This window comes from Adiantum capillus-veneris, chromosome 8 (genome assembly GCF_014529385.1).
Source record: "Adiantum capillus-veneris isolate H3 chromosome 8, ASM1452938v2, whole genome shotgun sequence".
Taxonomy (NCBI): Eukaryota; Viridiplantae; Streptophyta; class Polypodiopsida; order Polypodiales; family Pteridaceae; genus Adiantum; species Adiantum capillus-veneris.
The window spans coordinates 21,784,833-21,809,701 of record NC_140938.1 but is presented as its reverse complement, the minus strand read 5'-3'; the positions used below and the strand labels follow the sequence as shown (position 1 = coordinate 21,809,701).

The 24,869-nt window shown below is 43.5% G+C and overlaps 1 protein-coding gene across 7 annotated transcripts in view; it reads right to left on the bottom strand.

Moving 5' to 3' along the window:
* Positions 1 to 4,989: 4,989 nt before the first annotated feature.
* The window catches only part of LOC147451786 (ribosome biogenesis protein WDR12 homolog), a 73,250-nt gene continuing 53,370 nt past the window's right edge, over positions 4,990 to 24,869 (bottom strand). For 2 of the 7 annotated variants that reach the window (XM_086517653.1, XM_086517652.1), the window contains exons 3-9: positions 19,738 to 19,927; positions 7,177 to 7,262; positions 6,751 to 6,856; positions 6,377 to 6,615; positions 6,255 to 6,297; positions 5,897 to 6,141; positions 4,990 to 5,809 (exon numbers count right to left, since the gene is read on the bottom strand). In XM_086517653.1, coding sequence (XP_086373779.1) covers positions 5,422 to 5,809; positions 5,897 to 6,141; positions 6,255 to 6,297; positions 6,377 to 6,615; positions 6,751 to 6,856; positions 7,177 to 7,262; positions 19,738 to 19,927 — 1,297 coding nt within the window. In that variant the 3' untranslated portion in view covers positions 4,990 to 5,421. Of the gene's footprint in view, positions 5,810 to 5,881; positions 6,142 to 6,254; positions 6,298 to 6,376; positions 6,616 to 6,750; positions 6,857 to 7,176; positions 7,487 to 19,737; positions 19,928 to 24,869 lie in introns of those variants that run through there. The other 5 variants (XM_086517656.1, XM_086517655.1, XR_015188825.1 and 2 more) reach the window with 5 other exon arrangements.

Genomic DNA, 24,869 nt, shown 5'->3' with positions numbered 1-24,869 from the left:
TGATTTAAGTAGATGATAGAAAAGGGTTCTCCCCAATAGGAGATCTTTTCTATGTCTGCCATGTACACATACATATACTCATGCCCCTTGCTATCTACCAAAATGGCTGGGTTGGAGCAATTGGGCTTACATTGATAATTTGAATGGATGATTTCTAATGGTTTTGCCAGTGTTTTTATGTTGCAACATAAACCCACTTGCAACATAAATACAGATGCAAGCCAATCAAGGGTGCAAGCAGTGCGTTCCACATTCAACGAGCATCCTTGAATGAGCTACACCTAAAGTGGACCTTCGAGGGCGCACCTTGAAACATTCTCAATATCACGTGCGATTAACCCCCGTTGGACATTTTATGGACATAAATTGGTTAAAAATGCCCCTCCTGTAAGCATAAATCTATAAATGATCTGAATTACAATATACCCTCATGTTAAGTGCACGTGATACAGCTACATACCTACAAGGTGCACCCCATGTGAATTGGACACATGGCTATAGGTGTAGCTCCTTTAATGTGATTCGAAACCCTTTCTTTCAGGGAGCATTAATGAGCACTAACTTAATGGATATGTGTTTCCATATCACAACAACATGCAAACATAGCATTTAGATGAATTCAAGAATATAATTGAGGGAATTCTTAGCCAAATTATCCTTAATTTTGTCCTCAAAATTAGATGTACTATAGCTTTGGATGTTGGACCAATTGCTTTTTTTTTTTAATTCATCAACATAATTATAAGATGTCTAAGGAAATCTAGCTTTTTGGAAGCCATTAAGACATCACAGAAGGACAAGACAATCGTTTTCTTGACAAAGTTACATGAGTGTGCCATAGCTAAAGCATCCGGCGGGGGGGGGTGTCACTGCCATAGTGAACAAAAATGTAGCAAACTTGAGAGGAAATGGCATGCCATCAAGGAGCAATATCCTCAGCTTACATGGATCCCTTGTGCCACCAATATCCTCAATCAACTACTAAAAGATAGTTCATCTTCTTTTGTAAAGCAAACATTATTGGATATTAACCATGTCATGGAGTTCATGCAAAAACACCAATTCACACTTTCTCTTTTTCAACAGTCACAAAAAAACACTCGCAAATAGTCATACATTGAATGTGACCAACGGTTAACGATCCACGAGAGTGTGTTGTGTATATAAAAAAATACATATATAGTACACATAAATAGATAGTGACCAATGGTCCAACTAACTACCCACAAGACTACCTTGGTATATGCATGTCTCTATATACAATTGAATGTGACCAACGGTTAACAATCCACAAGATTGTGTTGTGTATATAGCAAAATACATATATACATACACATAAATAGATAGTGACCAATGGTCCAACTAACTACCCACAGGACTACCTGGGGATATGCATGTCTCTATGTACAAGTAGTCATCCAAAGGTAATCCACGAGATTGTGTTGTGTATATAGAAAAATACACATTTTTTTCTAGTGAGCAACCAATGGTCTACAAAATAGAAGAAATCATTGTGTATTTGTATATATATTTATCTATCTATGTACATGTAATCATAAACTCCCCCTAGATAGAGGGAGGCATACCTCCCTCCTAACCAAAGATAGAGTACTAATGCCTTCCTAGTTATCTTTGGATACTGGAAAACTTAACCACAAGATAGTAGTTCCACTTCGTAAAGCTCTCCCGCTAGACCAAGGGACTTTACCTACATTCCTGCAAACTATTTGTGAAGAGCGAAGCAAGCCTCCACTCGTCACCGAAACACAAACACGTTACTTAAGAAAAGCCTAGCATGTAGGAATTGTACCTTGATAATAGCAAAGTAAATGATGCAAGCAAGCACAAGATGATGGAAAAAAGCCTTTGAATGTGCTCTCAAAGCCCCAAAATCTCCAAATTCTTTTTGTTCAAATGCAAATTTGACCATCTTTATAGAACCTTTTTTTTCATCAAAGAGGTTTTTGATTGTAAAAGTTTTTCTATTGATATACACATTTTATTCAAAAATATACATATTTTTCCAAACAATACATATAAAAGTCGTTATGCAACAACTATATTGCAACTCTAGATCTCAAGGGTGCACTAGGTATCAAGTGCTATTCAATGTCAAATACCCTTGCTCTTGGCACTGCCAAATGTTGATGACTCCCTTGATGGGCCACAATTTCTTGGATTCTTGAACAAGAGAAGGACCACCTAAGCATCATGGTCATCATGTGGGAGGAGGTTGCTAGCCACCAATAAATGCTCTTCTTTGACCGCTCGCACACTTACTCATTTGTATAATTGTTTTTTCTATCGATCGCCCTCATTGTGCTCTGTTTCTCCACCCTTAACCCTTGACCACATGAGTCTCGTATTATTTGAGGACAATTGTTTTTTCTTCCTGTATCTCCATGATGGTGAGGGCATAGAATTGGATCATGCCATTTTGAAGCGTCTCCACAATTGATCTACACTTTTTTGGAACTTTTTGTTGTGGAAAGAAGATGAGGCATAGTCCCTTTTGGTACTTGAAATCAACCAAACATGATCTCAATTTCTTGATTCCCATATTTCCTTTCCATATTGATGTTGGATGAGTTGGAAATAAGGATCGTACAAAACTCTTTGCACGCAATGCTAAAGTTACTAATCGATACAGGGCCATGTATTCTCTTTAAGTGATACTTTTTGAATTGCATACAATGAGCATCTTCCTTGGATTGACAATGTCCTTTATGTCCTTTAGCAAATGCTGCAAAAAAGAATATTGAGCAATTGTATATAATATTTATCATTTCTTTAGAGTGATAGTATATAATCTTTATCATTTCTTTTCCATCAGTGGCATGTTATTGCTAGTGTCATTGAACCCTATAATTGCTTTCTCAATTTCCTAAGACATAAAGGAAAATTGTGGCATCCACCACAAAGTTAGATGCTTCTATGGCATAGGATCATATTGAACATTGGATACCTAGCTACACAAACCTACCTTTTGCATGCACCTCCATGCTTGGAAAGAACTTCAACAGCCTTGCACTTGTTCTACCTTGTTTGATAACCAATGGATGTAGAACTTGTTGGACACATAGTACTAGCACTAACAAAGTCTATAAGCACTTTGTGTTTGCAGCATGAGCCTCCTTGCTATCTTTTTCCTCAAGAGATTCTCTGTATGATGCCTAAACTCTAATGAAAATAGTTCAAAAAACCTTTTATATACACAAAACATAAGATGTGACACAATGATTCAAAGCAGTCGGCCATGGTACCTTCCTTAAATCTCATAATAGATGATACAACCGCTTATAAATTTCTCTTCTAACTCTACCTCTTGATTATACATCCAATATAGGTGGCGTTCATGTGATACCCTCATATTACATGTCTCCAATCTAAGAGTGTGTGAGGAGGTACATCTAGCCAATATCTCCTCTAGTCCCATCTAATAGATTTGTGTCAGGTATGCGGCAAGTATGATAAATCCGTCCAGAGAGGTGTATAGAAAATACCTCTAGCACTGCACCATTTTTTTGCGATGAGTTGTCATCAAGGCTTGTCAATGCTTTCTCTGTATCTACATTCACAATATCCAAATGAATTGACTTGATTCTCATCTATGTGAATAAAGATCAAGGAAAGGAAAATAGCCCTAGCTATACCACTTTAGTGTAATGTCCTTCCAAACATGTAATCAAAAAGGAGGAAGAGCATTGATATTGAGGCCATGTAAAGCCATCCATGTGTGCATCTATGCAAACCAACAATGTGTCCCCCTCATTGGCATGTGAGGGCTAATATTAGATATTGCCACAAGAATATCCGAGAAAGAAAATTAATTCCTCCAAGTCGTACTTTAGTGAGCACTACAATGGCTCCCATCCTTAACCTCACAATCGCATGTGGTATTGATGCATTACATTGAATCATGCACAAAGCAACATGTCTATATGTTTTCACCTGTCATAGTAATCTCCCTTAGGTCCATTGCAACAAGCCAATGGGTCCCTCCTTTTGTGATAGAGATTGGGCCCCTACATTTCCATGCCATAGAAGAGAGTTGGAGTAACAAACATATCAAACTGCTCTAGTTTAGTATGCGGCTCCTAAAATCGTACATGTGCACATTATCTCTCAAAAACCCGTGCAAAAGGCCTCTGCTTCTTTTTTTATTATGAAATGGCCTTTCAAAGTAACTCCCAAGTATACATATATACTCACCTTGCTCTCCTCAAAATTGATGCAAGTGTCTTGCAAAAAGAAAACATTCAGATGCAAAGCCATCATGTTCTCGGGCCCTCCCATTGTGTTTTCCATCAATTGTCTTAAGCATCATGCTTTCAATGTAGGTATGGGGGCGAAGTGAGGGTGATCAAACCATCAAAGGCTGCATCACACTATACCTCATAGGTCTCACGTCTAAACTGATATCTAGAGTAGGAAGGGCCAGGCCAAGACTTTGTTTATAATCCCTACATGCTCTAGTAAAGCATATATATACATGATATGTTACTCGTGCAAGCAGCGAGGTAAGATACCTTCCATGTTGGAGAAGCACATAGTGGCTTATAAGGTGACTCACCCTGTGACACATATCTAGTGTAAGCTTAGAGAAAAGTAGCATACTGCAATGTAAATGTCTCGAGGTCTCTTTATGCAAATTCACATCCACATATATTGTGCCTTGTCTTTGTGCATGACTCAGACCATTTTCATGTATATCCATGCACTCTCAAAAGGTGGCGCACAATGCATTGATGTGTCTCCGGGTAGAAACCAAAGAATGTATGCTCAAAATGTCACACATCTGGTTGTAGAGAGCATGGGGCCAGTACAAGTTGAGAAAGCAACCACAGGAGCGAGCAAGATAATTACCAATTTTGAAGTTCCATACGTGGACTTCATATCACTAGATCCTACTTAAAACATCCAAAGGTTTATCCTCAAGCACTACATGATTAATCTCTTTCAGAAAGATTATTGACGTTCAGGCGAGCAAATCCCAAAAAAACATTCTGCCATGGGTTAAGATATATGAGTTGTCATGAAAAATTAGTTACAACAGCCAAGGCATAGCAAATGAGAGCCGTGGGTGATCATTGTTGTGGGTGCATCAATCTCCTTACTGTCGATATTTGAAGAGAAGGTTACAAGGCCATGAATTGTAGTCAATACGAAGTTACAAACATGTAAGCAGTCAGGGGCATATCTCTTAACAGGCCAATGACTTCATGAGTATCCGAACATTTACAGCAAATAGAGACTCCGCAGCATCTTTTCTTTCTTTGGAAATCTAAAAGATCCTCTTTCCACATGTTGCTGCTAATCTAGACAAAGTATGAACCAGTTCCAGTTTGTTGGAGAGAGAAAAAGCTTTACCGCTGCATTGAGTCGAGCCACAATCACAATGGAATTTTCTCTAGCTTCATGTCAATCTTCAACACCATTTGTAGCAGTGCCTGCATCCAGGAAACTAGTCTCCCAAAACTTTGAGCTTTCTTCTTGAAAATCACCCAAGACATCCTGCCTGATGGGAACAGTACAATTTGAGTAGTCCCTATATTGAATGGCCCCAGCAGCCGACCCTGTTGCAATGTGCACCCCTTGCACTGTCAAGCCAGTTAATCCTCCATTCGGAAGGTCTAGTGCATTAAGCTGATCACCAGTTTGAGACTCCCACACATAAACTTCGGCATCACCTGATCCTCCTGTCACCACTTTATAATAGTCCATGTGTACAAAGCTGACGTCTCCCTCATGGCCTCCCAAGGTGGCATATGGCTCTTCTACGTTTCTCAAATCCCAGAGCTTAGCGGACCTGCAGAAAACACATGAACATTGCCCTTTGATAAGTGCACGACCCTCCTAGCACCTGCCAAAACCTAGAAACAAGAGCACTAATTACTTCTCTGCCCCTCCCGTGCAGACTAGGTTGCCTGAGGCAGGCATACAAAAGTTGAGAATCCCACATTCATGGGCTCCAATAGTTGTAATGTTCAGCATTGACCGAATATCTACCAGCATCAAACTTGATCCACCCGCAACAAAACACATCGACCCTTTGCAAGCAAGGCCAACAGGTATTCCTGGTCTCTTAATAGAACCAACCAGGGCACCTGTAGATGTTGAAGTAACATCCCACACTCTCAGCTGTCAATAGGAAAGATATTGATTGCAAATCAGTAATACATGCGATGTCAAGGGTGCAGCATGTGCGTTTCATGTGCATGTCTAAGCCATTAAGGTCTCCAAAAAGGAAATACCTTTGAATCTTTTCCTGCACTAAGTAACAAGGAAGGATTGTACCTGAGATTCACAAAACAAGTTAACATCAAGCTTTTTGTTGAAGCTTTCAATTTTAGGCAAAAAAGCCTCCTATCCTTACTCTGCCACTACAAGTTGTTTGACTGCAAATTCATGCCCGTGAAATGTCTTCACGAGAGGTGAGCTTCCACGCTTTTGGCCCGAAGAAAGATTCCAAAGCCGTATAGTACCATCCATACCACCACTGGCGAGAGTGGGCTTTCCATATTGGCCTCCTAGCAAGTTGTTAGAGAGCGTTGCTACTGGACCCAAATGACCACGAAGAGTACGTAAAGCCATAACCCTGCGGTTAGAACCCATCTGTCATAATCACAAATCAAATATTGATCTCATGAGAATCCTCAAAGTGCTGACACTAGAAGTCGAGCACAACTACCACCAAACTCTCAATTAGCTTTTCTGGTACATGTTTTCGTACGCGGTGCAGCTACTCACTTTTCTCCATAGTCGTATAGTATGATCCATGCTTGATGTAATGACCACAGGATCTGTATCAGTACCACTATTTCGCAAAGAGAGGAGCCCAGTTGAAGGCATCAACCTACTCAAAGTCACATCAGCGACATTCAGCAGCATAAAGAGGCCTCTTTCTCTAAGAATTTGTCAATAACAAAGAAAGACATTTCTCCTTTCTATCTGTTAAAACATGTCGTGGAGGCTCAACGGTTAGCATAGATACATGCATTTTAGGTGAGCATGCAGGAAGGGATCTATGTGTGCACGAGCACATTGAATTTATGTGTACATAAAGGTTTTAATTAAAACCTGCGTTATTCAGACAGTTAGATTTGCAACGCCAACAAGCGGCATGAAATGTGAACATAAATGTGGCAACAAGGACACGCTTTTCCAGCCACTTACCTCATGCATGTAATTTGTGCATTATGACCATCTAGACATTGATACTTCCCTGGTGATTCCACATCATGGACTGATACACTAGGACCCTGCAGTGAAATTACCACATAACTAACATCATTGTCAGAAAAGACGGTTTCATTATTGCAAGTCATTTCATATGACAAAAAGGGAATATGAGCTTTACAGCACGGCCTCTGTTTTTACTGACAGTTGATCCCACTGACAACCACAAGAAGTTTGCTCCGTGCTCCTAGATATGTTTTTCAATAAGACAATGGCATGTTCCACCATCATGCTTGTGACCTTGTGTCTGTAATAATTTCATGGGTTTTTCAAGTCTAAAAATGGATATGCCAATCCACACAACTGAAACTTGGAAAACAAAACAGATTAAAATGTCTAAACGGTTGGTTACTATTTACATTCCAAATGCAAGACACAAATATCTTTTTATACACAATCAACTAAAGACATGGAGCTTGCCAACTAAAGAAATCACTCAATGACAAGGCACATAACTTTCTACCCAACTTCCAGAATCCAAACTAGGCAAGAGCCTGCTCTTAGCGGATAGAAGTGGAGTCTTTTACAGATTTTCCCCCAAGCTTGGACATCGGCCACGTGAACACCAAAGATGTTGAGGATCAAGCTTGCCTCATAAAAGCGTGGAGCTCATCAACTAAAGAAGACAGTCAATGGCATGACAAATAATTCTGTCCATTGCTCTTCCAAATTGGGTAACGAGAGCTGTTTCGGGTGAAAGCTAAAGTTTACCGCCCTGGTGGTTCACACACGGTAAAATGCATATATGTTGAAATGCGGTACTATGCAAGAGAGGGTATGCAACTATGACCAGCCTGGACATGCACGTCCTACTAGAGGCTCACAGAGTGCGTAGGTCCTAAGCTAAGACTGACGCTAGACTGTAGCAAAAGCTTGTCCATGTGGCGCAAGTGAAGTGCGCACGTCACATCCCCCCCGATATAGGTGAGGCACAACTATCGTGCTTCTATCTAAACTTCTGATGCTGAGTGCTTGTGGATGCATAAGCCAATGAAAACTCCTCCAAGCTTGTGGATATTGCGGATGTAGGTACTGCTACGATGTAACCACCAACCATACGAGTTACTAGGTAGACTTACTACTATCGCAGAATACTAGCCTTGGTGCTGACTGTGCCTTGCGAGCAAGTACTACCACTCGAATAGTCCTGCCGTGAAAACATTGCGGGTGAAGATGAAAGATAAGGGTGCTTGGAGGTATTTCTTATGGTTCCGTGTCGACAGAAGTGGACGAACGCTACATGAGAATGCGAATGCAGAAGAGGGTTAGGGATCCTTTCTCCAACTCCTTCCATATCCGCATACAAGGCAAGTAGATCTTGGTACTCAGGATCTGGGTTTTCGTGTATCCGATCTCGATCTTCGTTCAAAGACATAGCGATGAAGACGAGAGCACGCCCGATGTGCGATGGACTAAGGGTGGGAGTGGCTAATAAGTTCGGATCGGGACACGAAGACTCTTTGAGGAAAAAAAACTGAGAGAGGTTCTTTGGGTTCTTGGTTCTGCTTGTTCTTCCCTTGAGTTTGCGAAGCCGAAGCACACATAGAGCTCTGATACTGTAATGGGTACTGCTGGGTACTGCTAAAATTGCTGAAGGGTTACTGTGGTAGGTGTTGAGGGGTACTGCGGGTTCTTGGTACTTGATATTGGGGGGACTTTGGGTACTAAAGGTACTTAGGTGCTAAGGACACGGAGGTCCTGATGATCCCTACGCTGAGCTAGGCAAGAGCCAAGCCAAAACGCAAGGGGTGCTAGATTTTAGGATAATGCAACGACGATGACGACGACGACGAGGAGGGGTACTTGTATTGCAGTGTTGTTAAGGTGCTAATGTGTACTGCTGAAGATGCTTCGTACTACGACGATGACGACGAGGATGTGGGCTGATCTGTTATCGCCGAGGTCGGCGATGGGCTGAAAACTGAATCGCTGAAGAGGTTATGGGCTGAAAACTGAAAACGTTGAAGAAACTGCGACAAGGACTGCAATCGCGACGAGGTTATGGGCTGGATGCTGAAAACGCTGATGGCTGATGGGAAAAATGCTGGCCTTGCTGGTGCCAAAACGCTGGTCCTGTTGGTGCTTCTGGAGAGGCTCTGTCACTGCTCCTCTAGTTTCTACTGCGCCCACAAGACTGCATTTACAGGTGCCAAATGCTGGGTCGGGCAGCCTCATAAATCGGCCCACGATTTGAAAGATGAAAAGTCACTTATTAATAAATGCAATTTAAGAGGCGATTCACATACGGTAAAATGCATATATGCTGAAATGCGGTACTATGCAAGAGAGGGTATGCAACTATGACTGGCTTGGACATGCACGTCCTACTAGAGGCTCACAAAGTGCCAGGCTAGGTCCTAAGCTAAGACTGACGCTAGACTGTAGCAGAAGCTTGTCCACATGGTGCAAGTGAAGTGCACACATGACAGGTGTCAAAGTCTGTTATAGTGTTGTATTCAGTGGACCTACTTTTTCTATGAGAGGTGCTGCAGAGGCGAGATTCACAAGGGGATGTGAAGCATTAGGAGGACTAGAGAGGATATGTTCACAGTTGCAGTTTTGAGAGCCACTGTCACGTGCACATCTAACCCTATGTGTACGTGGACAAGCTACTTCATGACATGGGTTCAGTTCAGTTCAATCAGTCTAGAATAGGAAGTGATCTGGCACTTTTGTGAGTCTGTTCGCAGACCGTGCATGTCCAAACAATTAGATTAGATCCATATTCTCTAGTTACACACAGTATGATCATCAGATTTCCATCAGAACCCATCCGGAGCATTTTTACAGTGCATAGACTTATTTTCCCTATTTTTGACATTTTTCACTTATTATTTTTAAGTGACTTTTGTTGGAAACTTTCAAACTAGGTAGGGCAAACTTAGCAAACAAGTATATAAGTAAAGCTAACGCTAGCACTTTCTGGCAAAAGAGGCAACAGGAGCACTTGCTCAACAGGCACCTTCTCAGCAGGACCCCCAACAAAGAAACCCTAGCGTTTTGCAACGGGCAAGGCCTAGCGTTTTCAGTAGAAGCCAATTCAGCCAGCGTTTTGCACTTGCAGTTTCCTGGCGATAGCAGTACCCAAATCAGCCCTGGCGTTTTTGCATTGCAGAGCAGCCCGGCAACACCAGTATAGCAGATCCCTAGCGTTTTTGCAACAAGGACAAGAATTCAGCTCCTAGCGTTTTTGGTTTGCAGATCCACCTCAACGTATTTGCAGATCTTCGCGACGGAATCAACCCTAGACTCAGCGTTTTCAGTTTTCAGCGGTCAGTCTCTGCAGCAGAACCCCCGAACCTCATAGATCTCAGCTTTCCGCAGCAGATCCTCGCCGCACGGTCAGATCCCACGAAGTTTGCAGTTTCAGCCCAGAAAATGCAGATTTCAGCATCTGCGTTTTCAGCGCGTCATCGTTGCATCGTCGTCATCGACATCGTCACCGACATAGAGTCGGAATTCAGCAGATAAAGATTTGCAGATTTCAGCCCTTAGCATTTTCATATTTCAGCCCGTCTCGACGTCGTCGACATCGTTGGCAAGTCCAAGCATTGTAGAGATTTGTGCAATCATAAGTAGACCGCTCTCGCCATAGAGAGTGGGGCCTTCGGAGGAGGGTTTGACAACTTTCTGGTGTCGTATTCTTCTCTCTCTATCTCTCAGTCTTAGCACCTTCATTCGCAGTGTTTATCCACTTTGTTTGTGATCACTTGCACTCTCTCATAAAGAATGGAAGGCTCTCCCTTCCCTAAGTAAAGGAACCTTGAGCACAGTTCGGAGCACTCATCTTGAGCAAAGTTCAACATTCACTCCCGCTGCACCTTACATTGGTATCAGAGCTTTGACAGTGTCTTGTATCACTCAAGGAAAGAACCACAGAAATTTTTTTGCTTGTTGCGGTCGCACGTAACCCAAGTCCACTTGGGCGTGTCGATTCCTAATCATTTTTTTGAAGAGTGAGAGGAAACCCAAGAAAGAAGGGCTTGTCCAGCCTCCCCTTGTGCCTCTTTTCACTCATTGAGAGCGGACCGTGCACTTAGCGGCCGGCCAATCGACGTGAGGTGGGAAAAAGCAACCTTGGTGTGAGCGCAAGGCCGCCAAGGGGTGCGCCCGCGGAAAAGAGAAGAACTCGGGCGAAGAGACATCCTTCTCTGACACAGATTGCAAGCGAAAGAAGAACCTCGAGAACTCAAGAACCTCAAGAACCCAAGACACCCAAGTTCCTCGTGAACTTAAGAACCCAAGACTTCAGTGGATAGTCATCACCTGAAGCGGAATGGATACTTTGCATGAAGGTGATGGGCATGAAGAAGGTGAATAAGAGTTTTCCCTGTTGAGCGCGCGGCGGTGTGTGCAAGTAAAAGAGCACGCGAGGAAGTGCAGTGTGTGTGCAGAGAGGGGTGGCGAAAGCAAGCAGGAGAGGAAGCGCTAGCAGAACGATGAGGGAGAGAGAGAGGGCTCACGTTTTTAGGGAAAACTCAATAATTGATTTTTGGGTTTTCCCACTTTTATTATAAGTGACCTTAAAAAAATGTGTCCAGGTTCAATATGAACCTGGACAAAGTATAAAAATGTACAAAAAGGGGTTATTTAGGCCTTTAACCCAACAACCTCCCACTTAAAGGCATAAATGACGCCTTTAAGTTAACCAACTCCCATCAGTTGTATGCAATGCTCATGTTGAGCCTTAGCAAGACTCTTGGTGAGAACATCTGCAGGGTTATCCTGTGTGTGAATCTTAGTCAAGGTGACTAGACCATCCTCCAATACCTGTCGTATGAAGTGGTATCGCACATCAATGTGCTTTGTCCGTGCATGAAACATGGCATTCTTGGCCAAATAGACAGCACTTTGGCTATCACATCCCAAGACAGGAGTACTAGCAGGCATACCAAGCTCTTTGACAAGTCTGCCCAACCATATGGCCTCTTTAGAAGCCTCAGTGGCTGAAATATATTCAGCCTCAGTAGTACTCAATGCCACAATTTTCTGCAGTCGTGAACACCAAGAGACAGCACCACCAGCAATAGGGCAAACACATAGCCACTAGTGGACTTCCTGGTATCCAAGTCACCTGCCATATCTGCATCACAATAGCCCTGCAACTTCAGGTCACTTTTGCCATAGCATATACACCTAGATTGTGTACCTGACAAGTATCTCATAATGCATTTCACAGCTTCCCAATGTGCTTTGCCGGGATTGGACATGTATCTACTAACAACTCCCACCGCATGGGCAATGTCAGGACGAGTGGCAACCATAGCATACATAAGAGAACCACAAGCTGATGCATAAGGGATTCCCTTCATAGCATTCATTGCCACGTCATCCTTTGGGCAATCGGCTTTGCTAAGTTTTGTGTGTGGACGTAAAGGTACTCCAAGTGACTTAGCTTCAGCCATGTTAAACCTGTCAAGTACTTTAGCAATGTACTTTTCTTGAGATAAGAAGAGCAATTTCAACTTTCTATCTCTCTTGATTTTCATGCCCAAGATGTGCTCAGCATCACCTAAATCCTTCATTGCAAAAGCTGAATTCAGCTGACGTTTAAGAGTATCAATGGTAGACTTATGCTTCACAACAATCAACATATCATCTACATATAGCACAAGGATTATAGGACTTCCATCATTATCCTTCTTTGTATACAAACAATGGTCTAAATGGCTGCGTTTAAAGCCTTGAGACAGCATAAAAGTATCAAACTTTTTGTACCACTGACGTGATGACTGCCTCAAACCATACAGTGCCCTTCTTAGTTTGCATACAAGTTCCTTTCTATCAGGAACTACAAAACCCTCAAGTTGCTTCATGTAGATATCTTCATCAATGTCACCATGAAGAAAAGCTGTTTTTACATCCATTTGATTCAATTCTAAGTCAAGCACTGCAACGAGAGCAAAAAGGACACGCAATGTCATAAGCTTTACAACAGGAGAAAAGATCTCTTGAAAGTCAATCCCCTCTTTCTGTGCATACCCTTTGGCAACTAACCTTGCTTTATACTTGGGCTTTCCATCAACACATTTGACCTTGTAAACCCATTTGTTAGGAAGAGCCTTTCTTCCTTTAGGCAATGGCACAAGATCCCAAGTATTGTTTGCATGCAAAGATTTGATTTCCTCTTGCATCGCAAACTCCCACTTACTGCTTAACTCACATGATTTTGCCTCTTTATATGTAAAAGGCTCTCCCTCATTTGTCAACATAACATGATGCAAAGAGGGGTCAAAGCGCTGTATCAACCTTCTGACAGGAGTAGACCTACGTACCCAATGATCTACATTCTCAGGCACAGGTTCTACAACAAGAGGCAACTCATTTTCAGCATGCTCATGCTGCTGAAAATCATTTTCAGCCATGACAGGTGGCTGTCCATCCTCATTTGGAGCATCTAAATCATGTCCTACCTCTTCTGGCTCAAGGTTAACCGGCTGATTATCAATTTCAGCTTGCGGTAATGCATCCTGAGGCTCTTTTTCAACATCAATAGGTGGCAAGAGAGGCTGAAATTTGACCAATTTCTTGTCAATTTCAAAAGATGTAGCATTTTTCAGCAATTTAGCCTCATTGAACACTACATCTCGGCTGCTGTTATGTCCCGCTCACAGTAGAGGGGATCTAGCCCATATGCCGTCGGGATGGGCGTCCAGTGTCCAGGCGGACGTAGTGTGAACCCGGCCAGTGTGGCCGGCCATTATTATAAAAGGGAGGCCAAGGCCTCATTTACAGTTATCGACCCCACTGGCAGAGTGCCAGTGGTTAGCCCGCGAGGCTAGGAGTGCACGAGGTCACCTCGAGGAGGTGAGGCCGGGTGGTATGGGACGCTCGGTCTTACTGGTGCACGCCTACGTCCTCGGACGCTGGCCCCAGTACGGGAGAGCTGCCGGATGGTGGCTATGGTCGGGAGGTTCGTCCGACGAGCATCTGTAGGCGGTCCGTGTGGCCGGGAGATCCTTTCTCCTCGTTCGTTTCATGGTATCAGAGCCGGCTTGGCTGCATGAGTGCACACCTACGGAACGATTTGGGTCGGAAAACCTTGCGTTTGCATAGTTTTTAGTAATTAAATTGCTGAAATTGTTTACTTTTCTTCTCGGAAGCATGTTTGCAGGTAAATAATATAGTTCGACTGCTGATTTTTGATAAAAATCAGCAAATTGACAGATGGGAGTGCAGGAAATTAAAAGATTTCCGATGAATTTACTGGTTTTCGACGAAAAGCAGTGAATTACCTTTAATTTGCTTTTTTGCATTAAATTTCAGCGTATGGTATACTTTGGCATCTATCTGTTAATTCCTCTCTCCCTCTGTAACTCTCATTGTGCGAAGCACAGAGAGAGAGAGAGAGAGAGAGAGAGAGAGAGAGAGAGAGAGAGAGAGAGAGAGGGGAATACCTCTCTGTATTGGTTTCTTGCAGATTGAAGGAAACGTTGCAGGAGAGGGAGAGAGAGAATTTGCGCAAGGAGAGAGAGAGGGCCAGCGTGGCCTCTCTCGCGTGGGTTGCACCAGCAGGCTCGCCTCTTTCATGTGTTACCCACAAGCGGGCACAAGTCCCGAGGCGCCCCCTCTTCTCCACGCGTCAGTGCTTTGGCCAGTGTTGCCTTCGAAAAAAATCCACGCTGGTGGTTTTCTTTTTTTTTACGCTGCCACTTAGAAGTTTAAAACGCTAGCCCTTAAGAGGATTATTTAAGTGGCCTTATATTTTAAAATATGGCCAGGACCTTTTGAGTTTTTTTAAGCTATGGTCTGAAACCTGAGTTATTAAAAAACTCATTTACAGAGACTGCAAACTTTGCAGGGAAACTCATTTTTTGAGCTCTCCACTTCTTTCTGCTGCTGCTCTCTCTCACCCGCTCACGCTCCCACGCTCCCGCCATCACCTGCTCACCTTCAGGCGCTCACGCCGACACGTGGAGCTCTTCGCAACTTCAACTTTTCGCGATCGAAAAGTGCAGAAAAGGCTCAGTTTTGCGTGAATTTTCCAGTTTTTCACGCACTTCGCCATGGATTCCTCCAACTTGGATGTGCAGCATGATGACGCGCCAAGTAACATTCAAATTCCATTCACACATGCTCTCTACACATGGATTACAAGGAGCTTCGACCAACGTGTTACTGCTCTAGAAAACGCGAATGTTCAGACGAACCTTCGCTTGGCCTCTCTCGAAGGGGTCGTACAGGGGCTCAGTTCCCGACTTTCTACTCTCGAAAATATGGCTCAGTCGACGACTGCGCGTATTTTCGAGGGCGAAACCCATCTCCAGCATTTGCGGACGCAGATTGCTGCTTTTGGGTGTTCGCAAGGTGGCCCGACTGCCACAATTCCGTATAAAACTACAAATTTCTCAGGTGAAGAGGAGTGTACGGAATTGGCTGTAAATAACTGGCTGCACCAGTGGACCACCTACTGATCTCCATGGGGAGCATGATGAACGGAGGATTCAGACGATTCCTCTTTATCTGCGCAGTAAGGCGCTTACCTGGTGGCGTGATATGACAGAAAAGCCTACGACGTGGGCTGAGTTTTGCGTGAAATTCAAGAAGGATTTCGCAAAAATGGACCCTTTGAAAGCGTATGCTAAACTGCAGAGTCTTTCGATGAAAACTCTGTCTCTTGATAAATATACGACAGCTTTCAAAGAGGCGCTCACCTTCTGTAAGGTGGATTCCACACACGCCGTGCACATGTACTTATTGGGGTTACATGAAGATTACCGTTGGGCCTTAATCAAGGACAAAGCCCCAACTGATGTCGAGGATGCAGTGGCAAAGGCCAGAACGTTCCATTTGATAAATGGAGCAAATTATGAGAAGAAAAGAACTGCAGACCATCAATCCGGTGAGGGTGCTTCGAGGAAGCGACCCCGATTCCAGCATAAGTCAAAATCACCGCCAAGATCTTCTCAGGAAAAGAAGAAATCTAGAAACGCTTCAGTTGTTGATGCAGTGAAGAAGGGGGCTTGCTTCGGATGTGGCCAGACGGGTCACCAAATCAAGGATTGCCCTAAAAAGAAGAAGACGCAAAAACCGCAAGGCCGTCCTTCGGTTCAGATTCACGAGATCTCAGGTAACTCTGATGTTGTTCAAGTTGAAATCCATCATTTAGCGCACAGTTCATGCACAAATTGTACTTTTAGCACCAAAGTGTTTGGTAAGCACGATCTTCTCCGTTTTCCCGGGAAGATCAATGGTCACGACGTGACCGTACTCCTTGATAATGGAAGCTCACACAATTTTGTGGATGCAAAATTGGTGCAGAAACTGAACCTGCGAACGCAGGAGTATCGCGTGAAGATGGCTCGTGGCGTGGATACGGATGTATGGAATCAAATGGTTCCAGACTTGTCCCTCGAGCTGGCTGATTACAAAGAGAACCTGGACTTCCACATCATGCGCCTAGACAAAGCAAATGTTATTTTGGGAATTCCATGGTTTTATGATAAACAAGACTCATTGTATATAGACTATGTACATCACTCTCTTGTTTTTGTTAAGCAGAACATGCCTCATGTATCTGTGTCGCTTTGTAATCAGAAGTCTGTAAATAATGGTTTTGCAATACCAGTTGTTACTGCTTTGGAAATGTATAAAGAAATAAAGTCTTCTGATGTTGACTTTTATCAATGTGTACCGTCTGCTTGGTTTGATTCATTAGTGCTTGGTACTTCTGTCACTGAATTTCGTAAAAATGTTTCATGTTCTTCTGTTGAACTTGGGGATTCCGACGAATCCAACCTTATCCGAGAAATCATGACTGATTTCAAGGATGTTTTTCCTGATGATATACCTCTTGGCTTGCCGCCTTCGAGAGGAGTAGATCATGGCATTGAGTTGGTGGCTGGTAGTCAGCCCTTCTCAAAGCAACCCTATCGGTTTAGTAAAACCGAGGAGGACGAGATTCAGCGACAGCTGAAGGATTATCTCGACAGGGGCTTTGTTCGGCCTAGCAAATCCCCGTGGGAAGCGCCAGTGCTACTTTCTCGAAAGAAGGATAACACTATGCGCTTCTGCGTGGATTACAAGGGGTTGAATAAACTCACTGTCAAGAACAAGTACCCGCTCCAGCGTATGGACGATCTGATAGATCGGCTCCATGGAGCGTTGTATTTTACGAAGATAGACCTGCGATTAGGCTATCATCAGAGACGGATCAAACTGGAAGATATTCCTAAGACAGGCTTCCATACGCGTTATGGTCACTACGAGTTTTTAGTCTTGCCTTTTGGTTTGACCAATGCTCCAGCTACATTCCAACAGATGATGAATGATCTGCTGAGACCATTTTTGGGCAACTTCGTTGTTGTATTTCTCGATGATATCTTGATCTATAGCCGAAGTTTGTCTGAGCACCTAGTGCATACACGCACTGTTCTCGAAGTACTGAGAACTGAGAAGCTTTATGCTAAGGCTTCGAAGTGTGAATTCTTTAAGAAAGAGCTTCTGTACTTGGGTCACATCATTACTCGCGATGGAATTCGCGTCGACCCTGAAAAATTAGATAAAGTGCGAAATTGGCCCATTCTGAAGAATGTACGCCAAGTAAAGTCCTTTTTAGGCTTTATTGGATTCTTTCGCAAGTTTATCAAGGATTACTCTAAAGTTGCTGCTCCGCTTACCCAACTTTTAAAGGGAGGGGTAAAAGGGCCGAAGACTTCGGGTCCTCGTCGTAAAGGTAATCCCCCTGTTGTCTCGAATGAGCGTCTCGACGAGAGCTTTCGGACACTAAAGCACTTGGTGACTACTGCGCCAATATTACACATTGTGGATCCTAGCAAACCGTTTGTGGTTGAAACGGATGCTAGTGATTATGCTATTGGTGCGGCATTATACCAGGATGGACGTCCTGTTGCGTTTGAAAGTAAGAAACTTTCTGGTGCCGAGATGCGTTATCGAACCGAGATGCGTTATCCAACGTATGAGAAAGAGCTTTACGCCGTAGTCCACGCCTTGAGAAAATGGCGGCACTACTTGTATGGCTCTAAGTTTGTTGCATGGATAGATCATCATTAGCAGGATTCTCAGACATGATCTCATTCAGCTGGATAGTAGGAAGACGTGGCTGTCTCCGTCACACGAGCTGGGGACGAAGATGGCTACCATCTTCTCCCCACAACAGATGATGGGTTTATCTCACGGCCCAGGTATATGGACACCCACCTATCTCATGGCATTAGATGTGCTATTGGTCAGCTACACACCTCATCTCACCAATTGGAGATAGAAACTAGCCGATACAGAGGTATACCCCCAGAGGAGAGATTATGTCAGGTTTGCCAGAGAGAGCCACAGACAGAGGAGCATCATAACTACCAATGCACAACATACTACAACAGACATTTTCCTTGCTTATTCAAAGAAAGCTTTGGCCCCTTATCTTGCATCATGGATTACTATGATCATAGGTGCCTAGGTCTCTTCTTGTTGGAGATCCATAGACTCAAAGAGACTACCCTTAAGAGCAGAGGACCTACACATAGAGGATCCATACAGAGGCAGATCACTACTTTTTACAAAGTGACTACTTGGGATGGCCCTAGTCACACCCTCATTGGGGCATCCTCCTTGATCGAGCCATCCAGCTTGGCTGCTCGCAACACCCGAGGATGTGAGGATCTTCACATCGTAGACAAGGTCTACATCGGAGAATCATTGAGCGACATTGAGCACCCGTCCCTCCCCCAAAAAAGAGAGGCCATACTGCAGAGACCCATGAGAGAGTCCATGGGATGATCACTATTGTCTACTTTCTCCATTGTGCACCTCATTAGCCCTCATGTGGATTGTACCCCTCCCCATATGTTTTGAGTTGATGTATTATGTGATGAGGGTGTTGATGATGATGAGGATGTAGGTTAGGCTTACATACCTACCCACCCTAGGGACCCTCATTTATTCTTATCTTTATGTTCCCCAAACACTGTACTAGAGTCACACATGGATATAACCTTTTGATCTCATAAGTCATTTTGGCCTTTTGAAGACGTTAATATAACATTTCATTTCTATACCCTGTTTTCAACGCAATTTTTTCTCGCTAGGACATATTTCCTCTCTTTAAAATAGAGCCAATTCTCACAATCTTCAAATATCTTTTTCTCATAGGTATTAGTAATAGAAACCCTAGACATAGGCTAACCATTGATCAATATAGAGAGTTAATTTTACTATGAGGTCAAAAATACAACATAACTCAAGACCAGTTGATACCATTATCTGATTGCAGCATTAGTGAGTGAAACTCACAACTAATTTAAGGCCCTTCCACTCCTCCATCTACTGAAAGATTTTACTTAATAATCCCCATACCCATCTGTAAAAGAACAAATGACTATCCCTTTTAGATTCTTTGACCTCGTTCGTATGTCTGCCCATATCTATTACACAATCCTAGAATCTATAAAAGAACACAAATCATTGTGTCTGTTTAAAATCAATGAATTATGATGCATAAAAAATAGAGAAAAGGAGTACAATAACAAATCTATTGGCACGAACCTGAGTTACGTAAAGTGAATTATCCTCTAATAGCATGTGATTTACTCTTGTTCCTGAAATCGTGATCTTAAAATAATATGGATCTAAGAACTCGAACTTTTGAGAAGCTCTAACTCTTTCCTCATATGCCTTCTTTCCTCCGAAAATCTGAAAATTTATCCCATATACTTCTTTGCAGGGCCACCTCCTCCTGCATATACGAAGGCATGACACAATTGTAGACTTTGTAACCAAAACATTGACTGCAATGCATTATGCATTCATGGAGCAATTATCACAGTCATCAATGACCAAGAAGCTAGTACAATATGAAGTGCTCCCAAGTTACCTTAACCCTCAATGATTCTAGACATTCTCATTTTAAAAAACATATACTTTTGCAATGCTATTGTATGCACTGGTAAACAACACGTTTTGATACATGAGGACATAAATACACACATAACAAAGTAAATACTTGTATACAAACACGCATGCACATGCATACACAAAAAACCTACACATGTGCATACGGATACACATACACACGTGGATTGCAAAGCAGGCGAACGAGGGGTGTGTGTGTGTGTGTGTGTGTGTGTTATCTTCTATTAATATGTTGTAGGAGATGATGGATGTGGCAGCAAATCAAGGTAATGGTGATGAGCAAGTACGGGCAATGATGCAAGGGCAAGTCAAAGACCTCAGGAGCAGTGCATCAATTAGCATGTGTGTTACAAACTTGAACACTCCAAGCGAGAATTCAATAGCAACACACGAACAGAAACTTCAAAATCATTGAACTTTAATCTATATCTATATATATATATATATATATATATATATATATATATATATATATATATATATAGAGAGAGAGAGAGAGAGTCGACACGGCACGGCGAGTTCTGTGCCTAGGAGCAGTGGCCCCAAAGACTGGCGCCCCTTTCGGTATTTCTTTATTATTGATCACAACCAGGTACAACTCCCAAGGGTCCTGTCACAAGCTGTTGACATGTCAAGCCACTGAAGAACGAAGCCAACCTGCAAATCCCGGCCGAGGGGCCTAAACCCTAGAAGAAGCAAAAGCAGAAGTAGCAAAAGAAGAAGCAGCAGGCAGAAGAAGTTTTACCAACTTGCAAAGTCTTGCCGAGTGGCCTATTTTCTAAGAAGAGTTTCCACCAACTTATGGGACCCCGTCCGATGGGGCCCAAGTGACCTACAAACCTTAAGATAAAGCACTGCCTCTTTTCACTCATTGAGAGCGGAGCGTGCACTTAGCGACCGGCCAATCGACGTGAGGAGGGAAAAAGCGACCTTGGTGTGAGCGCAAGGCCGCCTAGGGGTGCGCCCGCGAAAAAGAGCAGAACTCGGGTGAAGAGAAGATCCTTCTCTAACACAGATTGCAAGCTAAAGAAGAACCTCAAGACCCACAAGAACCTCAAGAACTCAAGAACCCCAAGAACCCAGACCCCCAAGAACCCAAGTTCCTTGTAAACTTAAGAACCCAAGACCACAAGAACCCACGACTTCTGTGGATGGTCATCACTCGAAGCGGAATGGGTACTTCGATTGGAGGTGATGAGCATGAGAGAGGCGAAGAAGAATTTTCCCCACCACGAGGTTTTTACGACCCTCCCCCTTTCCCATCTACGCCAAGGATTGCACTAACTCCTATGAAGAAGTTGTCGCAGTTGTCTATGGACAAGAAGTTAGAACACGAAGAAAGAAGGGCAGCCATAGATCGTGACTACGAAGAAAGAAGAGCAGCCATAGATCGTGAATACGACGCAAGAATGGAAGCCATCGAGCGTGAGCACGCGCGCGAGAACAAAGAAAGACAAGCAAGATTTGATTGCGAGAACAGAGCAAGAATGCAAGAGATGTTGCGACTCTTTTCTCAAGTGCATGCGCACTTTGCACACAATCAGGAAAAGGAAACTCTCAGTCTCTACTTCTCCAAAGCAAGACACACATGATTTGCCAAATGATAAGCATGATGAATTGCCTGATAATGATAAGCATGATGATTTGCATGACAATGACACGCATGATGATTTGCATGAAGATGATGTGATTGTTCACAAGGATGATGTGTTAGTTGATCCTTTTTCTAGTGAAGCTAACCTCATTGCAGATTCGTTCAATCACAAAGATCCGATCTTGTCTCTCGAGTCGAGGTCCACAGAAACCCCTCAGAAAGAACCCCCTCAAGAAGAACCGATCTTGGCTCTCGAGCCTAGGTCCAAAGAAACCTCACAGGAAGTACTATGTGTTCGAATGATTAGTCAACACCCATTCTTCAAGTGTTCCATTCGTGATCATTTCCTATATTTTAGTCAACGTCTTTATGTGATCCTTGTCATAGGCATGCCACATTGTACGTTGAGCACGATTCACTTGTATGCGGATTACTCATGAAAAGATAAAAATTTTGCATTTAAGGAATTCACATTTCATGTCTCTTCCTTGGCATGACACAGTCGTAGAGAGAGCACAAGAAAGATTGAGCATCAAGCATAGGCATTTCCATTGTGATTTGCCACAGTTGATTGATTTAGATCAAAAAGACAAGTTTCGACTTCATTGTTTACGTGTGTTTGATGAACAGTTTGGCACTCCGTCTATTTGTTCATCTACATTGCATGCACGGTCTTTTAAGAAGATTCAATTTTTTCCAGTCACTTTACATGGAATGGGTATGTTCATGTTTCTGTGTTGAAGGTGGTTTCAGGAATTTTCAACCTCGGAGATTCTTGAAGAAGGTAGACGCATGATTGTAGACGAAGTTGAAGCAATGAAGGAGCCACAGATGACTTTGTGTCGCTTTCGACGCGGCCCAAAGAAGAAGGCATTGCAGACCTTTATGAAGTTCAAGTATCGCATGACCCACGTATCAGAGTGGGCCGGCGAAGAGTCCTTTCCAGGATTCTAGACGTTGTTGGCGATCTCCCTCGACGCCATACAGTTTGGTACAAGTACCTCGCTTTGAAAAGGAGGAGATGTCACGTGACACATCCAACCCTATGTGTCCGTGGACAAGCTACAGCATGACCAGGATTCGGTTCAGTCAAGTCAGTCTAGAATAGGAAGTGATCTGGCACTTTTGTGAGTCTGTTCGAAGACCGGGCATGTCCAGACACTTAGAATAGATACATATCCTCTGGTTGCACACAACATGACCATCAGATTCCAGTCAAAAAACATCACTAGCATTTTTACATTGCATAGACCTATTTTTCCTATTTTTGACATTTTTCGCTTATTATTTTGTAGTGACTTTTGTTGGAAACTGGGTAGGGCAATTTTGCTAAGTTTGTATATAAGAAAACCTAGCGCTTGCACTTTTTGGCAAAAGAGGTAGCAGGAGCACCTTGCTCAACAGACAACTTCTCAACAAGACCGACCCCTTGACAACTCTAGCATTTTCAACATTGCAAAAGGCCTACCGTTTTTGCATCAGATCAGCCAGCGTTTTTGCACTTGCAGATTCGCGACGACAGTAGACAGCAGATCAGCCCTAGCGTTAGCAGTTCCCCCACAACGGCAGATCAGCCCTACCGTTAGCAGATTTCCACCGCAGAACCCCAAATCAGCCTATCGTTTTTGGATCAGCCAGAGAACTAGCGTTTTTGCAGATCTTCGCGACAGAAGCAGCAGTAGCACCAACGTTTTCAGTTTTCAGCACTTAGACATCGTAGAACAAGTCCCGATCCTCGTAGATCTCACCTTCCCGCAACGGATCCTCCCCGCACGGTCAAATCCCGCGAAGTTTACAGATTCAGCCCGGAAAATGCAGATTTCCGCACCTGTGTTTTTATCGCGTCATCCTCGTACCATCGTCATCGACATAAGAGTCAAAATTCAGCAGATAAAGATTTGCAGATTTCAGCCCTTAGCATTCTCAGATTTCAGCCGTCTCGTCGGCGTCCATCATCGTCATCGACATCCTCGTCAAGCCCAAGCATTGTAGAGATTTGTGCAATCATAAGTAGAGCAGAGAGTGGGGCCTTCGAAGGAGGATTTTGACAACATTCTGGTGTCGTATTCTTCTCTCTCTATTCTCAGTCTCAGCACCTTCATTCACAGTGTTCACCACTTTGTTTGTGTCCATTGCACTCTCTCACTAAAGGAACGGAAGGCTCTCCCTTCCGTAAGTAAAATGATCATTGAGCACAGGTCGGAGCACTCATCTTGAGCAAAGTTCAACATTCACTTCCGCTGCACCTTACATTGGTATCAAAGCTTTGGCAGTGTTCTGTATCACAACCACAGACTTTTTTTGCTTGTTGCGGTCGCACGAACCCAAGTTCACTTGGCGTGTCGATTCCTAATCGTGTTTTTGAAGAGTCACAGGAAACCCAGAAAGAAGTGCTTGTCCAACCTCCCCTTGTGCCTCTTTTCACTCATTGAGAGCGGACCGTGCACTTAGCGGCCGGCCAATCGACGTGAGGTGGGAAAAAGCAACCTTGGTGTGAGCGCAAGGCCGCCAAGGGGTGCGCCCGCGAAAAAGAGCAGAACTCGGGTCAAGAGAAGATCCTTCTCTAGCACAGATTGCAAGCTAAAGAAGAACCTCAAGAACCTCAAGACCCACAAGAACCTCAAGAACTCAAGAACCCCAAGAACCCAGACCCCCAAGAACCCAAGTTCCTTGTGAACTTAAGAACCCAAGACCACAAGAACGCACGACTTCAGTGGATGGTCATCACTCGAAGCGGAATGGATACTTTGCTTGGAGGTGATGAGCATGAGAGAGGCAAAGAAGAATTTTCCCCACCACGAGGTTTTTTCGACCCTCCCCCTTCCCCATCTACGCCAAGGATTGCACTAACTCCTATGAAGGAGTTGCCGCAGTTGTTTATGCACAAGAAGTTAGAACACGAAGAAAGAAGGACTGTAACAGACTTGGACACTCCAAGTCAAGAATCAACCGCGACAGCACCAAATAACCACTTCAAAACTAGTCACAGATCACAATAGATGTACACTGGCCCGGCGGAGGTCCGTGCCTAGAGATATTGGCCCCAAAGACTGGCGTCGCTTTTGGTATTTGTTTTTATATTAATCATATCAAAGTACAAGAGAGTGGGTCGGGATTCACTCTCAGAATCTGCGTCCAGATGCTCTGAGAAGTGAAGCCCTCACCACGTATT